Source organism: Labrus bergylta, chromosome 15 (genome assembly GCF_963930695.1).
Source record: "Labrus bergylta chromosome 15, fLabBer1.1, whole genome shotgun sequence".
Taxonomy (NCBI): Eukaryota; Metazoa; Chordata; class Actinopteri; order Labriformes; family Labridae; genus Labrus; species Labrus bergylta.
The window spans coordinates 26447746-26473818 of record NC_089209.1 but is presented as its reverse complement, the minus strand read 5'-3'; the positions used below and the strand labels follow the sequence as shown (position 1 = coordinate 26473818).

Here is a 26073-nt window from a genome sequence, read left to right as displayed (position 1 = left end):
ATGCTGCTGATCCTTTGTATAGTTTTGTAATTCTTAGCGTAACTCTACTTGAGATATAACTATTGAACTTCTACCAAAGTCAGATAAGGTCGTCATTTGAGTCCAGACGGAAGTTTATGCTCAATTTAAAGATATTCGTTCCAGCTGCTACTTAGATATCACACTCACAAGAATAGGATAGACGGACTAATACAGAGAAAAAAAGTTTAGTTTCCGACCGTGGCTTTTGACCGAACTGAGGCATTGTGAAAACACTACAGAAGCATTGAGACAGAGCTTTTTTCTCTTTTTTGAAATTACTGCTTTACCTCTTCCTTGTCTCCAGAGCCGGAGAAATCCAAATGCACTCGATGAGTTTCCAGCACTGGTGCTCTAAAACAAGAATAATTGTAAACAAAGAAATTAGTAACCCCAGTATTTCCATCAGCTTTGAAAAATGACAAAATAAATAAAATATCTTACACTGGTGCCACTTCCGGATATCTGTGACTTTATTGCTATTTCTGACCGCACCTGAAAAAATTAATCGTCAACAAATTAGCTTGGTTCTTGAAAGCTCCAAAAGTCTGATGTTGCAATAAAACATGTTTGTAAAAGGGCAACTTCTAAGATGAAATGCAGTTCAGTAAGCCGCAGATTTGAACTGTGACTTATTTATGGTTGTAGCTCACTGATGGGTGGAAAAGGTTGACATATAAACCAGAGCTGATATGCTAGCTGACAAATCAGTCTTATTATTGTATACATATTACTTGGCTCTGTTGAATATTGTTAAAAGTCACATATTATGTAAAACACTTCTCCATGTGTTTCTAACACTGATATGTGTCCCTAGTCTGTCTACAAACCCCCCAATTATGAGAAAAAGTCCATCCTCTCCGTCTTTTGCCTGCTCCACTTTTCAGAAAATGTGTGTTTGGAGATTTTCTCTTCATGACATCACAAAGGGCAGTAACCCCTCCCCCAGGTGGGTGACACTCCCACAGCTAGGTATTTGTTCTGCCCTCTGAGTCTGCCTTCTCACTGTAAACCATTCATAGCTTTCAGTCACATAACCAGCGCAAGCACGGATTAAGAAGGCAGAGGCCCCTGGCCAAAAATTGGCCTCTTGGATGCTGGTCTGGTTCAAATTGATGAAGAGAACTATAAAAGTTGGTGACTGCTGCGTCAACATTACCGTCCTCTTCGCTATCCATTTTAGCATCATTGCGATGCTCTTTGCTAGCAAGCTGACTTTTGAAAAAAGTTGAGATATTCTGTATGTTTTTCCTTATTTCAATTTCTCTAACTTGCTTTTCGTTCTTGGCCTTTCTTTTTTCTGCCTCACTGAGCCACCATTTCTTATCCATGTTTGTTCTTTGTTTTTAGCAGCTGATATTAACTTAGTTTCACACTTAAATTAATGCCGGTTGTTCCCTCTCTTTTTCCGCGAACTAACGGTGGGTCACCGTCCTCGGCTTCACCATCATGACACAGACACAGCCAGCAAACCAATCATAACTGTTTTCTTATTTTCACATAAAGTAACTTTGCATCCATTTCAACACACACATTATCTTTTTATTTATAAAAAATAAATTTAAAAAAGGCCCCTAGTGGTTGGAGGCCCCCGGGCACCAGCCCAATTGGCCCGGGGGATAATCCATGCCTGGACCAGCGTGGAGGGCTGGAGGGCAAAAATGTTGAAACACTGTAGAACCACAGCGTTAGGACACTTTCAGTCGCGTTTGTTTGAAAGATATCAGTTAACACGGTCACTTTTTTAATCTGACTCTAGGTTGTCAGTAGAGGTTACCAAAGGTTGGACGAATTGCTCTGTTGAAGACTTTTTGTTTACTTTGATTTGTTTTTAAATCAGGTGTCATAGTTCTTAAGCTGCCCTCCAGGTATTTTTTTCCCCTGATTAAAGCGTCTGCTAACAGCACGCAACGCTACGCAAGCGAGTGTCAGCAGCGAAATCAGCTTAAATATGTTATTTACTCTTGGAGTGTTCTAACTGCCTGCGAGACGCCCCGCTTCTTTTCCCCTCTCTGTCGCTCGTGTAGGTGAGGAGGGGGCTCTGACACTCGCTTTCCTCACTCAAAGAGCTTGTTAGCTTGTTTTACAAAGTACGGTACATTAATTAAGATGATACTTTTATTGATCCTCGCAAGGGGAAATTTCAGTTTTTACACTGTAAGTCATGCAACACACACACATGCACAAACAGGATCCTATGGACATGCACTAATGATGAAATGTCAGAGTGACGGATCTGCCCACAGCGGGTGCTCCTGAGCTGGTAGTGGGGAGGGGGTTTGGTGCCTTATTCAAGGGCACCTCGGCAGTGCTCAGGAGGTGATCTGGCACCGCTCCAGCTACCAGACCAACTTCCATATTTGGTCTGCACCGGGACTTGAACCGGCAACCCTCCGGTTCCCAACCCAAATTCTACAAGCTCACATCACATTCTACAAGTTCTCACATCACATTCTACAAGTTCTCACATCTCATTCTATAAGCTCTCACATCACATTCTACAAGTTCTCAAGTCACATTCTACAAGTTCTCACATCACATTCTACAAGCTCTCACATCACATTCTACAAGTTCTCACATCACATTCTACAAGCTCTCACATCACATTCTACAAGCTCTCCTATTTTGCAACATATCTGCCTTCATAGATGTGTCTTTGTTAAATAAATGTTGTTATAATTTATTAGAGCAGTTGTTTGTGATTACTGGTGTATTTTGCATTGTGAAATAACCTGGGTGCGAGGGCTTTGTGTACGGATTTCACGCCTTCAATTTATTAAATACAGTTATTAATTATTTATAATATTAGTAATTCATTAACTAATTTGAGACTGAATTTAGTGATATTTGGTTATTTGTACTCTGATCTCAGAATGGTGCTCCCCAAGTTAATTAAACGTAGTTTAATAATATTGTTATTTATATGAATTAATAATTAAATAAGTAAAGTAAAGTATAAATAATATAACCAAATTTGACTAGATAAAACCCCAACAACAGCGAGCGTGAGATCATGCGCGATGCATCGCGATATCTACTGTTAGGACACGGTGTTGGGCTTAGAAAAATTAGACTTAATCAGATCTCTAGTTTATCTAATAACAAAACCACATGTATAACTACTATTGTCAAAATAACTATGTATCTCAGGAAAAAAAAAAGTAAAATAAAAAGTTTCGGCAGCTACAGACTCGACTTGACTTTGATTGACGAATACTAATCTCTTTGGAGATTCTGTTGTTGTCAATGTATTACCTGCACATGTTGCAGTGCACATTTTGCAATGATAGGGAAAAAAGCAAAGGAAAACTATATTTCAGAATGTTTTCATCTAGTATTTAACCGTGCAATTAAATACAAATGTGAATATTGAGTCGTAAATACCTTTTTGTCCAGCAGCAGTCCAAACACCAATATGAAGAAACCCTTTAAGGACAAAAGCACACAGTGGCATCACAAGGCTTTAATGACAAAACACACACTCATAATTCAAAATACATCAAAAGCGTTAGAATTATACAGAATGTCACACAGTTATGTTTAACTATAGTATTCATACCTGCAGTGAATTGAAGAATGAAAAAGCAATGTGGATGCCTTGATTTTCTGGGTCGGCCAGGGTTCCAATTCCCAGACCCCAAGTTAATCCAAATAATGGTGTGAGGACAGCCAGGGTCCTTGCAATAAGCAATAAAACATTCCTCTGACCTGCTTGGGCAGAGTCTGTCACTGCCCTTCTCCTCAGCATTTTGAATAATACCACAATCAAGACGATGAGGTTAAACAGCACTATCGTCAGAGCAGGCAACACAAAGGCTATTATGGTGAAGGACCCTGTAAAGTTGAGCCAGCAGAATTTACCTTGTTTGTACCTTTCACTGGGTGCAGTGGCAGCTATAGTTATGACCGCAATGATAATAGGCCCTCCGTAGCCTACAGAGAATCCAATAGCCAGCATAGATCTTTTGGACAAACCTCCAACAATGACACTGACTGTGCGGTAAAGCAACAGAAGAGCTAAGGCTAACATCCAGAAGAACATGGCTAGGTAGAAAAAATGGATGAAAAATGTAGCTGCAGAGCATGCGTCACGGTTATCACCCGATGCTTTTGAAATAGAAGCCCCTATGATAAACCAAATGTCTGCAATCAGGAGAGACACGGCGATGTTAACAATGGAGACATGACGCAGGTAAGATGTGGTGTTCCTTCTAATTTTTCTCCATATGACAGCCTCAATTATTAAGCATATGACCAAGGAGGCCATGGATATGCCAACTCCAATAAATGTTATCAGAGAACACACTTCGCAGTTAACGAAGGGCGACATAAGGATGGAGAAGGAGGTCAGGTGGTTGCAGTTGCAGGTGACGCTTCCATTTTTAATTTCTACAAGCATACAGCCTTCGTTGTCCCATCCCCCCCGATCATCAAAGAGGCTGAAGTTCCAGAATACACACTGTGGGTCCACCAGTGAAGGGTTATTGAGGTTAAATGTAAAGGAAATATTAATGGGGCTGTTTCCAATGCTGGTCTGAACAAGAACGACTCTCCCATTGATGTCAAATCTGGAGGAATTTGCTTCGTCTCTCGCAGGGAGAACGTTATCCATTGAAGCAAATGTCATCACAGTGATATTCTTCTCTCCTTCACCAGGTTCTGATATAACTATCGTCACTGAAGAATTAAAGCTGGCATTGAAAGAGTCTGTGAATGTAGTTTTGTTTAAGAGAATAGAAGGTGTGTCAATTGCTAAAGAGACATCATTAATGAGACCTGTTATAGTCTCCAGTGACTGCAAGAATGTGAAGCTTCTTTTCGTCTGTGAGGCATTTCTTGTGTCATTGTTCAGGGACTCCCAGGTTTCCCTTGCACCATCTGTGGTGAGGACACCTGCAGTGAGAAGGATATCCTGCATTGATAGGAAAGGAGACATTAGACCATGTAAAATGTAAAGTATACTGTTACATAAAGTAAACCTCACCCTTCTTGTTCACATACCTCTGCTAAGTCACTATTAATAGGTAGGGATGTATTTGCAACATTGCTGAGTATATCAACAATGGCATTTATGTTTGTGGGAGATTTAACCACTTCCTCAGTGAAGCTGACGGTGACATCGCTGAGTGTGTCCAAGAAACCTGGCAGTGAATTGGCATCCAACAACTGTGAAATTTGAATGAAAAAATATCATTAATGTTAAAAGTATATCAAGAATGAACATTGAAGTGATGTCAAAGTTGTTGTTATTATTAAAGACAGCTCTAAATGTTTTTCTGTTGGGAGGAAAGCCATAAAAATTGACTAAGGGCGCCCTCACACTAGGCAATCCGTACACACGGTACATGTTCTTGGCCTTGGCACGGTTGGAGGAAGTGTGCTTTGGCTAAGTACAGTTGCACAACCACGGGCAGGAAACGTAGACGGGCAACTACACAATCCTACTGCAAGTGCATATGAGTGGAACATACTCAGTTTTTGCAATTCGAAGAAGTAATGTCTTGGCACAGTGCAAGTCGCAGAGTTTAGGTGAGTTTTGAACAGGACCATTTGAGCTCTGTTCATCCTCTTTATATAACACAGGAGAGATGTAAAGACAGTTTTATTGTATCTGTCTGGTTTAAATCTAAATTCATCTAAATGTTTTCTTCACTGTACTCTCGTTACTTTTGGTGCACTGCAGTCCTGTATAAAAGCATGCTTCTAGACTGTAAGTATTTCACTGCAAATGTGAATTATAGTTTGAATTATAGTGTAACGACCCTTTCACCAGAACACTAAGAGTCTTTGGCTTGCTGCTGTTTGTCTGTACAGTATGTGTGATTGCTGCAGGAGGTGTGTCCTGGCTGGAGGCTCATTGGCAGGATAAACTGCACCTGGGCCTGGTGCACCCTGGCCTACAAAGTAGGACTGGAAAATTAATTGAAAATTACTCAGAACCTCTCACCGACAGAATCTTGACGATTATTTAGATTATTTTCAGGGCAGGGTAATGTGACGATACGTCCAATCTGTGACATAGATGCAGTGTCCGTCGTTTGGATACATTTTGTCACCGGACAAATAGAAGTCGAATGTTAACACTGCAGTAAAACTGTTTGCAAGAAATGCAAGTTATTTATTTTCTACTGTTTTACAGAAGTTCATTTATACTTAAAAACTAAAATGTGTCGTTTTCATTTCAAGCGATGCTTTGATTTCAGTTCCAAATAATTGTTAGTGCAATCTTCTACACCTCACACCACATCATAATTTCACACACATCCACACGTTCACCACTGAAGATACAGATTAAACACGCCTCAGAACTCTTATTATTGATTATTTATAATAAACTATTTGTTTTCTTTGGTAAACTTCTTCTAAACTTGTCTTTTGCCATGACCCATAAGCCGACTTATGACAATGGGTATGTGAAAAGTAGTTTGGTGTGCACCAGTACAGCAGAGTCTTGACACCTGTATTTGCAAAATAAATATCAATACATTTATATTCAGGAAGTATATAGCCAACTGTCACACTAGCAGCTGAATGAAGCACCCTTCATCAAGGCGTAGGGTATAAATACACGGGCTTTGGGAAAAACATCCCTCTCTTCGCTGGAAACAGGAACTGTGTGTTACTATGGTTTCTCAACGGCATCTCGCGGGAGCAGCAGTTAATGCCTTGATCCACCAGTGATCAGAAAATGAGCGGATTAGATCTTCCAGAAAACGTAGGTGTTTAAGGCGTCTTTTATTCTTGATATACCAGCAAAGGTGCGCCTTTTTTTTGTAGCTAATGCATTCTGTAAAAATCTTTATGTAGATTCTTCTTACACTCATATTAGTGTAAACTGTAAATTAATAATAATCTTTATACAGTCTATGATTTAGACTAATAACTCAATTATTAGATGAAGCCTTCTTTCTTTATTGTAATTTAATTGTAATGTCATAGAACAGGTTGTCCTAAATTAATGCAAAGACAAAGATAATACAGTTGAAGCTCAGACGTCGTTGTGGTTCTACAATAATAGTTTTAGAAAAGAAAAAGTTACCAGTAGCCTGATTTTTGTGACAAAGGCTGGAGCAGCAAGGAGTTTGCTTGAGGCCCCCAAATTATTATTATTAAAAATATGTTGTGTCAGCATGTGCTGGTAAATTCCTCACGTCAGACTGCAGGAGCAGCTCCTGAACCGGTCCTAGGATACAGTTGTTTTCAACTTCTCTCCATGATCCATCTTCCTGACAAACTCCTTTCCTCTCTCCCACCTCGTCACGTTCACAGGAACCGACGGCCATCTGGCCAAGATTTCCAGTACCAAATACATCATCTTCACAAACAGGATCTAGGAACAAAAGAAATGAATGAAACAACATTACTTTCAAGGGAAGAAAAATATTTTGATCTGATCTGTATTTCATTCCCTTTAATCAACACTTACCTCCTGTAGTTATCTCCAGCGTAGTTCGTTTTAATTCTTTGCGGCCGAACACTTGACAGGTGAATGTATGTTCCATGTCGTCACAGTTGATGGTAATATTGTAGCTTATATTAGATTTACCTGTGCCTAAGACTGCAAGAATTCAATTTATTAATATGAATATAAAATATAAAAGATTAGCCTTTTGGTGTTTGTTTGGTTCAGGCTTACCTCCAGTCGAGTTTCTTAACTCAACAGTGTAGGGTTCGTTGACAGAGCACTCTATTTTCACTTCTCTTATGACCTCACAATGGATTTGTCTGCTGAGCGGCGTCAGTTGTATCAGAGGTTGCTCTTGGAGTGTAAAGTTTCGATTGGATCTCTCTCTGAAGATTTTCTGGCCAGACTTAAGCCTACATTCATATTGACCTAAAAATCAAAGGGGATTTAAAGTTAATGTGAAGTAGCAACACCGGGTTTGGAAATGGAAACAATCTGAAGCAGCATTCATGTAGTGACTTTTAATGTCCTAATGTTCTAACCATACTTTTCCTCCATCGATGTATTGGAAAGGTCTTAACGCATTTCTAAAAGATAAAGAAATGTCCTAAATGAAATGACTTTGAGTGGTGTTCCCGTTTATTGCGAAAGGTGAAACAGACAAACTGTGATGATGATATCATGAATGATTGTTGCAGACATTGTAATTGTTCGCTGACATTCGGTTACTAAGGTTGACGTGTGTTCCCACCAAGCGACGACCTCCGGTGTTGAAAAATGAAGCCATTGCAGAACTTCAAAATCCTGCAGTTCCTTAAGTGTCCACTTGAGGCTGGCTGCAGAAGCATCAGAAGTCACATACACACCACATGCAAAAAACTAACATGTTTACAGCCTGGTACAAAAATGAAATAGGTCTGATTAGTTTTTGTCCTCACTAGAACGCACTGTACGAGGGGGGGGGGGAATTTTTTATTACATGTGTAATAAGGCAGAAGTTATTTTCTGATATTGCACATTCTTCTACGCATGCTTTGATACTTTGGGTTTTATTCATGTTGTGATATTTACGATTTGGTTTTATTTGATTGCCATTGCTGTGTTTTTATCAATACTCTTGGTTTTATGCTTGTGTTATACGAGCGGGGTGTGTCTGTCTGTGAATGGCTTAGTGCGCATGTGTATGGGTGGGAGGAGCGAGAGAGGAGAGAGGGAAAGCGAGGCGAGAGTGTGTGTGTTCGGCGGGTATGTGGTGAGAGGCACGTTGTGATAGCGGAGACCGGAGCAGGAAGGTTAACATTTAAGTCAGGGGTCTCAAACTCAAACTGGCATGGGGCCACTGGGAGTACTGTCGACTTAAAGGAGGGCCACTACAAAGTTCAAGCACCACAAAAAGGACTTTATTTTTGCAAATGTACTTTTTGTTTCTGCAAAATTTTGTCACACATCACTATTACAAACAGCAGTTTATATACATTTTTCAAAACATCTGCTTTCATTTAGTAGTGCAAGTCTTTTGTGTTTGCTTTATAACTTAAATAACTAAAATAACTTAATCAAATAATAAATAAAACCTGCACTGAACCAAAAAATGCAGTTACTCAAAATACCAATACATTATTCCTGCATTATATTTCTTGCCAGACACCTGGCAGCGCTTCTGCTCACACAGCTGAGCCACATTTACCTTGATGGAGGTCACAGTTGAAACCCTGAGTACAGCTTCAAGGTGTGCATCACTAAGCCTGGACCTGTACTTGCATTTATTAAAGTTCATTGTCGAGAGTTTCTCACACAGATATGTGCTTCCAAAAAGGCACATTACACGACTGAACAATTTGGATAGCTCTGGGGGGAAGGATGCAGGTAATTCTCTTAGAAACTGTCCAGTCAGGTCTGCCTTCCCCTGTACCTCTCTGAATTTATTTTTCAGTTCACTGTTACACTGCAGGTCAACAAGTTCCATTTGCAACACACTTGGGACACTCTCAACATCAGCTGAAAAGGGGTCTGCAAATACCTGGAAAGTGACCCGGTGTTCCTTGAAGTCAGCAAAACGCTGATCAAACTCCTGCAGAAGATTGTCAATAGCAGAGGCATATTCATCACCTCTGTACCAGCGCTACTAGTCCGTTTTTTTTGCCTGTCATGGACGGGGCTCCGTCAGTGGTGATGCCAACCAGTCTATTCCATGGCAAACCCGCGCGCTCAATCGCGTCAGAGAGCTGCTGAAAAATGTCCTTGGCTGTAGAGCGGCCGTGCATTGCGCACAAACTCATCAACTCTTCAGTCACTTCGAATTGGTCATTAATACCCCTGATGAATATGAACAGCTGGGCAGTGTCTGTTTTATCCGTGCTTTCATCAAGCGCCACAGAGTATGCAGTGAAACGTTTTACTCTGTCACATAATTGGTCATAAATGTCACTTGATAAACTGCTAATCCGCTCTGCCACAGTGTTTGCCGATAGAGAAATATTGTTGAACAAACTCTTCTTTTCTGGACACAGAATGTCAGCAACTTGCAACATGCACTCCTTCAGAAACTGTCCTTCCCTGAATGGTTTCCCCGTTCTGGCAATTAATTCACTCAACACGTAACTTGCTTCAACAGCAGCATCGGCCTCCTTCTTGGATTTGTGGAAAAGACTTTGCTGAGAAAGAAGTCCTCTCTGTAGCTGCGTGGCACGTTGTTTCCTCTCCTCTCCCTGGTACTTTTCATACTGCTCTCCGTGTTTAGTGCAGTAATGATGCTTGAGATTGTACTCCTTTAAAACGGCAATTCTTTCCTGACATATCAGGCAGGTTGCATGTCCACTAAACTCCACAAAAAAATACTGTAATGTCTATCGTTCTTGAAACTGTCTGTGTTCATTGTCAACTTTCCTTTTTGACTTAGAAAGCGACATCTTGGTCGTAAGCAGCCAAACAACAACACAACACTTTTGCGCCAACTGCTCTCACTCCGTGAACCTCTCTGGGCATGTGCGGTCACCTTTGGCCTTTGACTTACAACCTTGTCAAAATATTTTTTATTGAATTACTTTTTTTTTTTTTGAATTTCATAAGAAATTGTATTTTTAATTAGCATGAAGAAACAAAAAAATAAAATAAATTCATTTAATTAAAAAAAAAATTTGTGGGCCTGACTACATTATGTTTTTAACGTGCGGCGCGGGCCGGGAATTGGGGGGAGGGGGGCCGTAAATGCCCCGCGGGCCAGCAGTTTGAGACCTCTGATTTAAGTGTATGTACAGTTCAAGCTCTGCGAGCATAATAAACGGTCCGGAAGCCCAAAATAACAAGCCGGACTCTCCGTTGTCTGTTTACACCTTGCTGCACCCCAGTGAAGTGACGGGGGTTAGCTCCGAAGTTGAGAACCACGACTTCGGCAGAAGTGGAGCAGATAAATAAGTCTCCCCTGTGCGAACTGACCACGGTTGGAACGCGGAGCAGGAAGGTTAACACTTGTTTTTATATTGAGTTAACTTTCTGCCTTTGGGAGACTGATGACAGATTACCTGCATCTGTGTAGCTTTGTTTTATTTCATGCTCAATGAGAGCAACAACATAGCTGCTTTGTCCAATCGGCGGCAAAGGGGAGGGTCATACACAAGAAACACGGAAGAAAAAACAGGAAGAAATCAGAGGAGAGAGAGACAGACGAGAGGCAGATTAGGTGAACGAGAGAGCGGTCCCCGGAAACTTAAGAACACAACATGAGAGCGGAGCAACGGCGCAGGAGGACGGAGAAGGACCTGCTGCAAGAGATGCCGAGAGACGAGACAAGAGAGCCAGTCAGGAGCTCTGCCAGCGGTGTGAGTATACCTCTGGGACAGTATTAACACTCTGGTTTTAGAATTACGGTCGGTGGTTGTGTGATTTGGTGTGGGTAGGCACAATACTGGTGGTATTTTCTTGTTTCGGCAGTGCCCAGCCTTCAGCCCGTGTATGTGTCAAGCGACGAGAGGAGACCCTACAAGGGAAGCAGAAGGCGTGGGCAGTCGCAGATGATCGGCTCAATTTGCTCACTGTTTTAATTTTGTTGGAACTCAGTGACTTTTAGGCTAATACTTTTTAATAGTGATGTGTCGGTCATGAACGATTCGTTCAAAACGAACGAATCATCTGGGTGAACGAACTGAACTGAATCACTTACTGAAAAGAGTCGTTCATTTCTCAACTTTAGTTGCGCTCTCCTCTCTCCCGTCTCGTGTCTCTCTCTCTAGACCTTAAGAGTCGCTCAAAGCCCGCCCTCCCTCTCCCTTTCATGTCAGTGATACGTACTGACTGAACCAACAGGACGGAGTCGGTCGGGAGCTCTGTGTCACTAAAGCCCGCCCCTACTTCTCCCTCTCATGTCTCCAAAATTGAGGAAGTAGAAAATATATTATTTAACATTTAGGTGTCGCGAAAATGTATGTGCTTTTTATAGCTGCTGTCAGTTTGCAAACGGCTTTTATATCCAACTTAATTTCACTCAGCTGACTGTTTTAACATCTACTAATGATCGTGTTTCAGTCAGTACAGTGTGTGTGTGACTGAGGCTGGTGACTCGCAGTCTTGCTCGTTCATGTTCACTGAACGAACTGAACGAGAGCTCCGACATGAATCACTGAACGAACTGAGAGGAAGAGCGGAGCTCTCGTTCAGTAGAGGAAGAGCGGAGCTCTCGTTCAGTTCATTCATTGAACGAACTGAACGAGAGCTGCGACGTGAATCACTGAACGAACTGAGAGGAAGAGCGGAGCTCTCGTTCAGTTCGTTCAGTGAACGAACTGAACGAGAGCTCTGCCTCCGAGTCACTCTCTTCCTCTCAGTCAGACAGTCAGTGAGTGATTTATGTACTGAACGTACTGAACAGAACGGTCGGGGAAAATAAATGTGATTGTTTTAGCAGCTTTCAGTTTGCAAACTGTAGCATTATCCAACTAAATTCTCAGCTCATTGGCTTATTATTCACCACCGGCTGTTCTCAGTACGATTGCGAGCAGAACTAAACGTTCGGCCGTGTTTCAGCTTATTAAATTCTGATTCACAGGCAGAGCTACTGAGAAGTACTGAACAATTCGGTGAATGAATCTTTTGAACGAATCACTTTACTGAACTGATTCTACTGATTCAGTACACTGAAAAGAACTGCTTTTCACATCACTACATTTTAAGTGCTGGACTTCTAGCTCTCCCTTGTTTTATGAAACTTCTATTCCTACAATTCTACAATTCACTTAGCAGATGCTTTTATCCAAAGCGACGTACATCAGAGAGTAAGTACAACACAAGCAAGGATCTAGAAAAAGGGAACAATGTCAGTAAGAGCAAACGATCAGCTTTGAGTCCAATTGAACACATAGGTGCTGACAGGCATTGCACAGAGGCAAAGCACAACATTGACGGCAGTTCTTGAGAGCTCTAATCAGTATAGAAACCATCTCATAAGTCATCGTTATCAAACAAAAGCAATCGTGACAACCATCATCATCATCAATAATTTGGAGACCATCATCATTAAGTTAGTAGGTATTCATGAAAGAGCTGGGTCTTTAGCTTTTTCTTAAAGGTGCAGAGGGACTCTGCAGATCGAATGGAGTTTGGAAGTTCATTCCACCACCGGGAGGCAACTGAGGAGAAGAGTCTAGTCAGAGACTTAAGACCCTGTTGTGAAGGTTGTATCAGACGCCTTTCATTGGCAGAGCATAGTGGGCGGGAGGGAGTGTAGACCTGGATGAGAGAGTTAAAGTAAGGAGGAGCCGTTTTTGTCGCTGTTTTGTAAGCGAGCAGCAGACTTTTAAATTTGATGCGAGCAGTAACTGGGAGCCAGTGTAAGGAGATGAGAAGACCTGCCAGTAGAGAGTTTCAATAATCGATGCGTGATATCACAAGAGCCTGTACCAGGAGCTGTGTAGCGTGTTCTGACAGGTAAGGTCTGATCTTCCTGATGTTGTACAGGGCAAATCGACATGACCAAGCAATCGAGGCTACTTGAACCTTAAAAGTTAGCTGGTCATCAATCATGACACCCAGGTTCCGGGCAGACTTTGTGGGCATGAGTTTGGTTGTTCCAAGCTGGATATTGATCTGTGGTTGCATAGAGGGACTGGCTGGGATGACAAGGAGCTCAGTCTTTGAAAGATTGAGTTGAAGGTGCCGTTCATTCATCCATTTAGAGATATCGGCAAGGCATGATGAGATTCTTGTAGAGACTGTAACATCATCTGCCGGGAATGACAGGAAGAGCTGGGTATCGTCAGCATAGCAGTGGTATGAGAAGCCATGACAGCGGATTATTGAACCAAGTGAGCTTGTGTATATGGAGAAGAGAAGGGGACCAAGCACTGACCCTTGAGGTACCCCTGTAGATAAGCTGTGCGCTTTGGACACTTCTCCCTTCCACGACACTCTAAACTAAGGATTGCCCAGAGAGGTAGGACACGAACCAGCAGAGGGCAGATCCTGAAATGCCAAGTTCAGAGAGTGTGGATAGGAAGAGTTGATGGTTGACTGTGTCAAAGGCAGCAGACAGGTCTAGCAGTAATAGAACTGAGGAGTGACCCGCAGCTCTGGCAGCACGTAGCGATTCTGTTACTGACAGTAGTGCAGTTTCAGTAGAGTCGCCCCGCTTAAAGCCTGACTGATTTGGGTCAAACAGATTGTTTCTGGACAGGAACTCAGAGACTTGCTTAAAGACTGTGCGCTCAAATGTTTTTGACAGAAAGGGCAGAAGAGAAACCGGTCTGTAGTTTTCTACCTGGGCTGGGTTTAGTGTGGGATTTTTGAGCAGAGGGGTGATCCGAGCTTGCTTGAATGCGGTGGGGAACACACCCGTTGACAGAGAGGAGTTGATGATATGCTTAAGTGCAGCAATAAGCGGAGAGGAAATGGTCTGCAGGAGGCTTGATGGTATTGGGTCCAGAGGACAGGTGGTGGGCCAAGAGTCTAGCACAAGCTTAGAGACTTCATCCTCAGTCAGAGAGGAGAATGAGTCAAGTGAGGCACTTTTGGTTGGTGCCTTTGGGCTGAGTTGGTCAGGCTCAGAAAACTGGTTACTAATGGTTGCAACCTTTTCAGTAAAATACGAGGCAAAAATGTCTGGTGTGAACAGATCGGAGGGTGGAGGAGGAGGTGGTTGAAGCAGTGCGTTAAAAGCAGGAAACATTTTTCTTGTATCTGTGGCATTGCATATCTTGTTCTGATAATATGTTTTCTTGGGCGTTTTCAGGCTGGAGGAGAATGAGACAAGTCTTTGCTTATAGTCATTGAGGTCAGCGGACTGTTTGGATTTTCTCTCTGCTGACCTCAGCCCTGCTCTTTGCTCTCTTATGACTTCTGTGAGCCATGGGCTAGGGTGGGTTTTGCGAGCAGGTTTGGACACCAGAGGGTAAGGGTTACAGGCTTTTTTGAATGGGTTTGTATGTGACCTCAAGCGAACACTCGGCGAAACCCAACAGGCTTTTTTGAATGGGTTTTTATGTGACCTCAAGCGGACACTCAGCGAAACCCAGCATTTCTCCACCATTAGCGAACGGAAAAAACTGAAAAAAACTTCCAGAAAGAGGCAGAAATCACGAGCAAAACAAGACTCATTAGTGAACAGCCATCTGCCATGACCATATGAGCTGAGAAAGTAGAGGGAAAGACGAGAGGTTTAATGGTGATGGTAAAAAAGACTGATGCAAAAACTATGGGTTTTATTTTTAGTCCTCCTGAAATTATCTAGATATGGGATACGATAAAGCAGCTTTGGAGACAGAAACAAAATCTACGGATGAAACGCATATTACTTGAATGATTTCTTACCAATGTCTGTACCAAAGAATCTTTTCAGAGTTAACACTGCTTCTTCATTCACTTTTGAAAATTCATAGAGGTTTTCATCTCTGGTTATTGGTCTGTTGTTGAACCTCCACTCTGCAGTCCAGTTGGTTCCTAAATTGAGATCAGCTGGAGGAGGACCACATGTCACAGTTGCCTTTTGCTGTGAGATAACTGTAGTCGGTTCCAACTTTAAGGATGACTGACCTAGGAAAAAAAGAACAAAGGGTTCAAATGTGCAAACAAGTGTACAAAATGATCAGATAAGATAAAAATGTGTATGGAACCATTGCAAAAATTACAGAAAAATATAGTTTCCTTCATTTATTAGAGAAAAATTAAACCTGTCATACTGTCAAATATTATAGGGTAGGTTTCCGACAGGTCTAGAAAGATCCCTGTTTGTATAGCTTGAAGCTCTGTGTCTGATAATGAAGCTCCTCTTATGGTATAATCTCCGATGGTGCTTCCCGGCCTGCAACACAGAAAATACATTTATGACCATTTGACATTCGACTTGGACACCATCTGCTCCTGAAACCATGATTACGCTCTTCCACATTAAAGGGATACTTCACCCGTTGAAACATGAATCTGTATTGACATTGGGTCATATATGTAGTAGAAATGTGAAATACATTTTGAAGTTGGTGCCTTCTTGGCTGAGAAAAGGCAGAAAGTGTCTTTTTGGCTAGCGGCCTGCATCCTCTGCTGCTAGGGTGACCATATGTCCCGATTTGACTGGGACCATCGCAATTTTTTTGCTTTGTGTCCCCAGTTCCCACATACATCTATAAAACACTAATATGTCCCTGTTTTGGACAGTCCCTGTTCCGGTTTTAACCAACTAAAACACTACACTATGTCTGCAACACTGATTCGTCTCTTTATATGTCAACCAATGTCGATGCCGAGGCTGTTGCTGTTTTAACCAATATAAAAACATCACTAATACATGTCAAAGTTCAACAATGCTTTGTCTTCACGTGTCAATCAATCTCGAGGTTGCAGCTGTTTCTAAGCGAGCCTAGCTTATCATGCTAACAAGACCTGCTGTGTAATGACAGGTAGGCTAGCTGTCAAGTCCAAAAGGAAGCCAGCGTTTTCCAAAGAGCTCCAGGCTACAGCCTGATGGTCTTCATGGCAACCACTGCCATCAGTGTGTGAATGGGTAGGTGTGACATGCGGTGTAAAAGCCCTTTGAGAAGTCTGAAGAATAGAAAAGTGCTATATAAGCTCAAGTCCATTTACCATTTACTTTCAGTCGCCCATGTGAAATGCCGACATACAAAGCCATAATAAAAAGAGCAAACACAAACGGTTGGTACAGGCAGTAGCTCTGTTGAGATCTTCTTCAGTGAGGCAAACGCCAGCAGAACTCAAGCTTCTCACTCACTATGGACAGTCAAGACTCAGAGAAACATGTACACAGGATATACTTGACTTCTGCTGTATTATGTGTCAAATGTTGCACCTTCTGCCTTTAAAGGGGCCATATTATGCTTTTTCTGGTTTTATATGCTCTTTAGTGTGTTTTCCATGTGTCCTGTGCATTTTTAGGCACATCTATGTGCAAAAATTCAAAGTCTGCGGAAATGCGGCTTCTCCCACTCCTCCTGTTAGCTGCAGCATTAGCTGCATGTAACGCTCGGTTCTAGCCCCCCTCTGAAACAATTTGCCAGTGTGACGTCTTGTCAGTGTGATATCACTGATCTAAGCCCATTGGCTCGTTGTGGCAAGCCCAGCAGCTCATGTTGCACGCCCATTAACTTCTGTAGTAGTGCTAAAGTGCTAATGTTTTTGCTCCACTCGGAGCCAAAGTGGCTGCATTCCCAATATGGTAAAAGGGGCGTGACATTTCTGAGAACCGTGCTGAGCGACTGACCAATTACGGCAGAGCCAACAGGCCGACCAATCAGATCAGACTTAACACACGTGGAGACTCTGAACGTGGGCACTTCAGAGCCTTAGAGAGAGAGTCAGAAGCGGGCAGGTGCATGGAGCGGCAGTATATGAAAACAGACACTTTCTTCGAACTTTAGCTATTGTGAACATACTTTAGTAGGTACATAGATTAAATATACAAACCCCAAAAAGGGCATAATATGACCTCTTTAAAAGAGGGTACAAGCTTACCTGAATCCACTTAACTGACAAGATGATTGTGGAGTCCGACATTGCTTTTGAATCTGTTAAAAGAATGTGACAAAAGCTTGTCTGTTATTGGTTTTAATATTATTCTTGTTTGAAATCAATGATTCAACTTTAGAACAAAACAATATGACTGAGAAAGAAGAAACACAAAGACTTACAGCTCTGCTTGCATTGACGAAAACATCATTTGATTCTTCATTGAAGGATTTGTCAAAGTCTATATCCAGGACAAAGGAAAGTTCTACGACAGAAACAGTAGTTATCACACGGGGGTAATTTCATGTGAAACATTAAACTTAATTACTTTTCTGTTTGATTTGCCTTTTATTCCTTTCCTTAAATAGATATCTATGAATGCAGAATCAGTGGTTGGGGGTGTTGAGAGCACAAGAGGTGATACACATACTTAGTACTTAGAGTTTTTAGAACAAGGTCATTCCGTGTAAATTTACATGCAATATGAAGCTACGAGCTAACAAAAGAGCGCTAACATTAGCCTGATCAGTATTCATATCGTGAATTTCCTAAACATTTTCAAACACAGCGGAGGAAAGGCAAGGCAAATGCATTTCTGTAGCACTTTTCAGAAACATGCCAATTCAAAGAGCTTTACACAAGACATCAACGACATCCTGACAGATGGGAAAAAGACGATAAAGAGAGAAATAAAAACAGCACAAAGAATAAAATTAATTCTGTGTAAATTTCCATGCAATATGAAGCTACGAGCTAACAAAAGAGCGCTAACATTAGCCTGCTAACACAACAATGCAGCTCGAGACATAGACATTTTGGTTGTCCGCTTGCACTTAGTTCTTAGTGCTCAGTGCTTAGTGCTTAATTAATGTGTGTTCCAGTTTGATAACTCCTTTTGTGCAATCATGAGGGGAGAAGGTTTGGAGGTGTGTCCCTATAGGAGAGCCGAGGTATTCAGTATGATTCAGCCAAACAGAAGTTTGTTTTTGTTTTGTGCTGGTGCGACATCTATCATGTGAAGTGTCTGACGTAACTAGGACAGAGATAATATACTGCTCCTTTAAGTTTACAACGTGCACATCTGGAGATAGTTTGTATCTGAAGGAGATTTAGGAGACTCCTCAAGTGGAATGTTTACATTGAGGTGTTGTGTAGGAGTATTGCCATATATGGATGTGTTACTTGATGTTTTTATGACCCATGACGAAAAGCAGATGTTTAGATGCATATAGGCGATTGTTTCTGTGTGCAAGGGGGGAGATCACTTTTGGCTGTGTCTCTCCCAGGTCGAACCATGGCGAGCCTGGCGATGCTGTAACTTGTTTGTCAATAAAATGATCATTATGTAAGCAAGTCAGTGTCAACGGCGAATTTTTTCATCATCAAACATATCAACAACAAGGGAATCCACATCAATTTTGACGTCACGAACAGGATCAGTTGGGGCCTTCTGCAGTGGACGAGAGCTTCAGTGTGACCATCCCTCCATCACCTCAGAGCGTGAGTGTTGTTTTTCACACATTGGGGAGCTGATTCTGTCTGAAATTTGGCTCCACTGTCAAAGAACTGAAGTGCAATGATATGTTGATGTTGGAGTAATTCTCCGTCTAAATTGGGGTTTATTGAGTTAAAAAGTATGTAATTAAAGGGGAATAAAGAAGAGGTGAATAAAGTTGAAAGGTAATGATAGCATAAGCACAACTAGTAACGAGACCAGTTAGCTAAAAAACTATGCAAGTTTAACAAGGACAGGGCCCGTATCCTCTTAACAGTAAGTCATGTGTAAATTAGACACTGAAGTGAAAGTTGGCTTTAAGAAGTAGTCAAATTGAGTAAAAATAAAGCAAAGGGGATCCCTACGTATAATGTAGGTAAATAAAAGAGAAGAAATAAAGATGAGAAGTGTAAAGATGAGAAGTAAAAAGATGAAAAGATAAGGAATAAAGATAAGAGTTTTGAGAAAAGTGGAAAAATAAGTGCTGAGTAAAGGAAAAAGTGTGCATTGAAGCATGCAGTGTGAAGTAATTTGTTAAAAGACAATTTGTTAAAAGTTTGGCCAAAGTAAAAAAAAATTGATAGAGGAAAATTATAAATGAGTCGACTTCAAAATTTGAACTGAAATGTGTGTGCGCTCGCTGAGGCGCGGCTGTTCTTGGAATGTGTGTGCGCTTGTCCTATACAGCCTGAAGTGTTTGTGTGTGTGTGTGGCTGCTGGACGGTCTCTGTCTGTGTCTTGTCTCTTGTGTTGTGATTTGGATGTGTTTGAGAGGTCTGTGTGGTGTGAAGATGTGTATTTGATCCGGAAATGTTCTTGTATATGTGTGATTGATAAATAGAATAGATGTATTATTAAATAGGCATATATAGCAGGTGATTGGTTAAAAGGCGATTTAGTAACTCATAAGAGGGGACATTTTTGCTTCATCAGTGTTAAAAAAACAACAACAAAAAAAACCAACAACAACCTATGAGCCCTTTGTTTCAGGGGACGTTTATATATTCGATTTGATAAAAATATGAGCCCCTCAGAGGATGTTTGTTTAATCTGATAAACACACATGAGCCTAATAAAGGACGTTTATACATAACATAAGTGTATATAGTATCTGTTTTTAACAGAAGTGGAGAGACCAGCGAGGATAGTCTGTACCCATTCAGATAGCAAGATTCGAGAAAAGAACAGAAAAATTCCTGATAAAGTTTAGAACTGCCGGCTGATTGGAGTGTGAACTTCTCTTTCTGTCTGTTTGAATGTATGTGTGTGACCACATTATGCTGTGAATTTTGTCTGTTCAAAAGAACGTATAGTCTTATCTAAAATAGGTGGAGAAGTTTTGACTATCAGAAGATACATTTTGTATTTGGCTGTTGATTGGGAGAATACTGTGCTGATTTCTGTGTGTGCGTAGACTCTGTGCATTAACTGCACTGGGTTTGGAGACGATGTTAACTCTTTGACAGCCAGGCTAGACTGGAAGCTCTTGAGAAATTTAGGAGGTGGTCCAAGAGGTGTTGCCTCAATTAGAGAGCCAATTAGATTACTCCTTTTGATGAGGAGTGGAGAGAGAGCCCTTCCTCCTCTCTCTTCTCTCTGTGGGACACAGAGGGAAGGAAAACACACCCCCAGTAGGGAGACAGCCTTTGCAATAGATTAAAAAAAAATAGATAAAGATTACAGATAATGTGTGCATATTTCACTGAATTGTTATTGCATTGTGTATATGAATTCAGAGTGACCCTAAGACACTCAACTTTTATTTTGTTTCTTTTTTGTCTTCTCTGTTTTTACTATGTTGTCTGAGAACTGGAGGAGATGGATTGTGTCTGAACTGGATCAGTCCAAAAGGCAGATGAGCAGATACCTGGCATTACTTCACAAACACTGGAAGCTTGCAGATAACAGCGCGTAGGGATCCTGAATCCAGCTTGATCAAGGCCAGTGCGGTTGTATCCACAAACTCTTTCAACAAACACCTGCATTTATCTATATGTGTATACATTTCTTTATAGTCAACATTTTTGATATATGTTTAGTTTGTTTTCACATATAGGCTTATAGTATTTCTTCTATGTATCGCATTGCAATTATATAGGAGGAAGTCTTGGCAATAGACTGACTAATTGAAGCATATCAACAACAAGGGAATCCACATCACATGTTTTCCAGAATACACACTGTGGGTTCACCAGTGAAGTGTTAGTGAGGTTAAATGTAAAGGAAATATTAATGGGGCTGTTTCCAATGCTGGTCTGAACAAGAACGATTGTTCTCCCATTGATGTCAAATCTGGAGGAATTTGATTTGTCTCTCGCGGGAAGAACGTTATCCATTGAAATAAATGTCATCACAGTGATATTCTTCTCTCCTTCACCAGGTTCTGATATAACTATCGTCACTGAAGAACTAAAGCTGGCATTGAAAGAGTCAGTGAATGTAGTTTTGTTAAAGAGAATAGAAGGTGTGTCAATTGCTAAAGAGACATCATTAATGAGACCTGTTATAGTCTCCAGTGACTGCAAGAATGTGTAGATTCTTCTCATCTGTGAGGCATTTCTTGTGTCATTGTTCAGGGACTCCCAGGTTTTCCATGCACCATATGTGGTGAGGACACATGCAGTGAGAAGGATATCCTGCATTGATAGGAAAGGAGACATTAGACCATGTAAAATGTAAAGCATACTGTTACATAAAGTAAACCTCACCCTTCTTGTTCACATACCTCTGCTAAGTCACTATTAATAGGTAGGGATGTATTTGCAACATTGCTGAGTATATCAACAATGGCATTTATGTTTGTGGGAGATTTAACCACTTCCTCAGTGAAGTTGACGGTGACATCGCTGAGTGTGTCCAAGAAACCTGGCAGTGAATTGGCATCCAAGAACTGTGAAATTTGAAAGAAAAAATATCATTAATGCCAAAAGTATATCAAGGATGAACATTGAAGTGATAATGTCAAAGTTGTTGTTATTATTAAAGACGGCTCTAAATGTTTTTCTGTTAGGAGGAAAGCCATAAAAATTGACTAAGGGCGCCCTCACACTAGGCAATCCGTACATGTTCTTGGCCTTGGCACGGTTAGAGGCGGTGTGCTTTGGCTAAGTACAGTTGCACAACCACGGGCAGGAAACATAGACAGCCTTCGTTAATGAAGAAATCCCAGAGTGTTCTGTCTGTATCTGACTAACATGACTCAAAATAAGCCACAAAGTCAGTAAAGTAGCTGTCTTGTTCTCTATGTTGTTCTCCAATGTGCGGATGCGGTCTCAACCTCTCATCCCTTTTTTATTTTTTGAGTCCATCTGTCTTATGAACTGAGCACGCTTCAGTATCACCTAAAGCCATGCAAGTGTTGTATTACGATGTTATGTACAAGAGGTCAACGTGCTCAGGCCCGGTTTGTCCTGGAGCAGTGTGAGTGCAGGTCAGCGGAGGAATGGGGAGGGGGAACAATCGGGCTTCAGCACAGTACGGAGCAACTGGGCCTGTGAGTGCCCCTTTAATGGTAAATAGACTTGAGCTTGTATATTTCTTTTCTAGTCTTCTGACTACTCAAAGCTCTTTTACCTCGCAGGTCACACCTACACATTCACACACTGATGGTAGAGGCTGCTGCGTAAAGAGTCCATCAGTATTAAATAAGTCGTACACATTCATATGCCGCCGTGTAAGCAGCAGGAGTGACTTCGGGGTTAAGTGTCTTGCCCAAGGACACCGTGGTCGCTTTTACCTGGGGACAGAAGGTTGAAGAGACGACCAACTCTATCACTGAACCACAGCCACATCTACACAATCCTACTGCAAGTGCATATGAGTGGAACATACTCAGTTTTTGCAATTCGAAGAAGTAATGTCTTGGCACAGTGCAAGTCGCAGAGTTTAGGTGAGTTTTGAACAGGACCATTTGAGCTCTGTTCATCCTCTTTATATAACACAGGAGAGATGTAAAGACAGTTTTATTGTATCTGTCTGGTTTAAATCTAAATTCATCTAAATGTTTTCTTCACTGTACTCTCGTTACTTTTGGTGCACTGCAGTCCTGTATAAAAGCATGCTTCTAGACTGTAAGTATTTCACTGCAAATGTGAATTATAGTTTGAATTATAGTGTAACGACCCTTTCACCAGAACACTAAGAGTCTTTGGCTTGCTGCTGTTTGTCTGTACAGTATGTGTGATTGCTGCAGGAGGTGTGTCCTGGCTGGAGGCTCATTGGCAGGATAAACTGCACCTGGGCCTGGTGCACCCTGGCCTACAAAGTAGGACTGGAAAATTAATTGAAAATTACTCAGAACCTCTCACCGACAGAATCTTGCCCTTGAGGATTATTTAAAAAATGAGTCGAATGTAAACACTGCAGAAACACGTTTTGCAAGAAATGCAAGTTATTTATTTTCTACTGTTTTAGAGAAGTTCATTTATACTTAAAAACTAAAATGTGTCGTTTTCATTTCAAGCGATGCTTTGATTTCAGTTCCAAATATTCAATAAATAACCACAAAATAGTTCATCCGATACGCACTTTCATATCCCAGCTTTAATAATTTAGTATACAGTAGAGACCATGTCAGTTAACTATCAGGGCAAAAAACAAGAACAAAATAATTGAAACCCATTAATCGTAATCGAGTTAAAATGTTCAATTAATCTTGATATCTATTTGAGGTCATATCGTCCAGCCCTACTACAAAGATCTGCTGGTTTCCCTCATTCACTCTCTCTCAGCCTGACCGATGCTTATTGTTACTTTAGTTACTAATGTTAGTGCAATCTTCTACACCTCACACCACATCATAATTTCACACACATCCACACGTTCACCACTGAAGATACAGATTAAACACGCCTCAGAACTCTTATTATTGATTATTTATAATAAACTATTTGTTTTCTTTGGTAAACTTCTGACTCTTCTTGTCTTTTGCCATGACCCATAAGCCGACTTATGACAATGGGTATGTGAAAAATAGTTTGGTGTGCACCAGTACAGCAGAGTCTTGACACCTGTATTTGCAAAATAAATATCAATACATTTATATTCAGGAAGTATATAGCCAACTGTCACACTAGCAGCTGAATGAAGCACCCTTCATCAAGGCGTAGGGTATAAATACAAAGGCTTTGGGAAAAACATCCCTCTCTCCGCTGGAAACAGGAACTGTGTGTTACTATGGTTTCTCGCGGGAGCAGCAGTTAATGCCTTGATCCACCAGTGATCGGAAAATGAGCGGATTAGATCTTCCAGAAAACGTAGGTGTTTAAGGCATCTTTTATTCTTGATATACCAGCAAAGGTGCGCCTTTTATTAAATTTTTGTACACAAAGAGGCAGTAGGTTCACAGTACTCGTGAGTGACAGTGTTGCAAGGTTTACATCAACAAACAAAAACAAACACCATTTGAACAGGGTGGTCATTCTGGTCATACTATGGATCACGGTTGTGAGTATGCATAACAATCTCAGTCCTTAAAGCAGAGTAGAAGAGGGAAGACAAAAAAGAAACAATAAATACATACATCAATACAATAATTACAAAGCTTAATTGACAAAGAGGTAGCAGCAGGACAGTGCAGGACCTTATTCAGGGACAAGTGGGAAAATAATCTTTTCTGCATAAACAAGGAAGGGGCCCCACACTTCTCTGAATTTACGAGAGGATCCTTTCAATGTATATTGAATTCTTTCAAGTTTTAAGTTATTGAAAATCTCTTTTACCCAGAGGGTGTGGGAAGGGGGTGTTGTTGATTTCCACCTCATTAGAATGAGGCGTCGAGCCAATAAAGTAACAAAGGCAATTATATCTGATTGCGGTTTAGGCAAGGGCACCTGAGAGATGTCAAATAAGGCAGTCATAGCATTAAGTTGTAGAAATGTCCCAGTTACCTCCGATAGAGTTTTAAAAATTGCAGTCCAATAATTATACAAAGATGTGCAGGACCAGAACATGTGGACATGGTGTGCAGGCGTCTGGTGACATTTCTCACAGGATGGGTCAACTGTGTCATTGATCTTGGAGAGCTTCTAACCTTAGTCCAGTGAGTGTGGTGAACCACTTTACATTGGATAAAGCCATGCCTGGCACAGATAGATGAGGTATGCACCCGCTTAAGAATATCCCCCCAGAGCTTGTCCGAAATCCCCTCCCCCAGTTCCTCCTCCCAGAGAGCCTTCACAATATTCAAAGAGGTTGAGGATAGGGTTTGAATCTGACTATAAATATGTGAAATCATACCTCTTCTCATGATTGGGACTTGAATAAAGAGAGTATCTAGGGTTGTATCGGCAGGCAGGTTTGGAAATTGGGCATATGTATTGCGAGCAAAACTACGAGCTTGTAGGTATCGGAAAAAGTGACTCAGGAATAGAAAACAGTTCCTGGAGTTGTTGAAAAGATGCAAATACATTATCGATGTATAAATCTCTAAACCGTTTAATGCCAAGATTGGACCAAATCACAAAAGCACCATCAGATATGGAGGGAGGGAACGTGGGATTTGCAGCCAGGGGAGCATAGGTTGAGAAAATATGCAGACCAAAGTTACGCTTAAATTGGTTCCAAATCCTTACGGTAGTTTGGACAATTATATTTTTAACACAGGGGTAGAATGGGCTGTTGGTGGGGGAGTGTACCAAAGATATCAGTGACATGGGTTTCGAGGAGAGGGACTCCATAGCCAACCAAGAGGGGTGGGGGTGAAGCGTATCAGATCTGATCCAGTGCTGCACAATTCTGAGGTTTGTAGCCCAGTAATAGAACCTAAAATTTGGTAAGGCCATCCCTCCAGAAGACTTAGGTCTTTGTAAAAAGTCTTTACGCAGTCTGTGGGGTTTCCCAAAATTAAAATATAAATTTTCTTAAAAAACTTTTGAGTGATAAAAATCGGTATACATTGAAATAAATAGGAAAACTTTGGAAGAGTATTCATTTTAACACAACTGATCCGTGCAGCTAAATTCAGTGGGAGTAATGACTATTGATCAAAATCTTTCTGCATACGTGCTAAACAGGGGGCAAAATTGGCTTGAAAGAGATTTTTAAAATTACTTGTAATTTGAATGCCAAGATAAGTGAAGCAGTGATGAGATATTTTAAATGGAAAACTGTGTAGGGGCAAACTGTGTGCGGTTGCATTCAGAGGAAATAACTCACTTTTACCAAGATTTATCTTATAACCTGATATAAAACCAAAAGATTTGAGTGTGGTAAG

At 41.1% G+C, this 26073-nt stretch overlaps 1 protein-coding gene and 1 long non-coding RNA gene across 3 annotated transcripts in view; both read right to left on the bottom strand.

Annotated features, from left to right (window-relative positions):
• Positions 1-26073, bottom strand: part of LOC114917296 (uncharacterized) — a 56903-nt gene that overhangs the window by 10931 nt on the left and 19899 nt on the right. The window lies entirely within an intron of this gene.
• Positions 1-26073, bottom strand: part of LOC109997814 (adhesion G-protein coupled receptor F1) — a 39349-nt gene that overhangs the window by 4222 nt on the left and 9054 nt on the right. Inside the window, exons 6-19 of one of the 2 annotated variants that reach the window (XM_065963393.1) lie at positions 21586-21750; positions 21361-21496; positions 17548-17630; positions 17372-17424; positions 15589-15710; positions 15221-15442; positions 7655-7852; positions 7445-7576; positions 7170-7348; positions 5020-5184; positions 3578-4930; positions 3403-3444; positions 463-513; positions 309-372 (exon numbers count right to left, since the gene is read on the bottom strand). In XM_065963393.1, coding sequence (XP_065819465.1) covers positions 309-372; positions 463-513; positions 3403-3444; positions 3578-4930; positions 5020-5184; positions 7170-7348; positions 7445-7576; positions 7655-7852; positions 15221-15442; positions 15589-15710; positions 17372-17424; positions 17548-17630; positions 21361-21496; positions 21586-21750 — 2965 coding nt within the window. The remainder of the gene's footprint in view (positions 1-308; positions 373-462; positions 514-3402; positions 3445-3577; positions 4931-5019; positions 5185-7169; positions 7349-7444; positions 7577-7654; positions 7853-15220; positions 15443-15588; positions 15711-17371; positions 17425-17547; positions 17631-21360; positions 21497-21585; positions 21751-26073) is intronic. The other variant, XM_065963394.1, reaches the window with a different exon arrangement.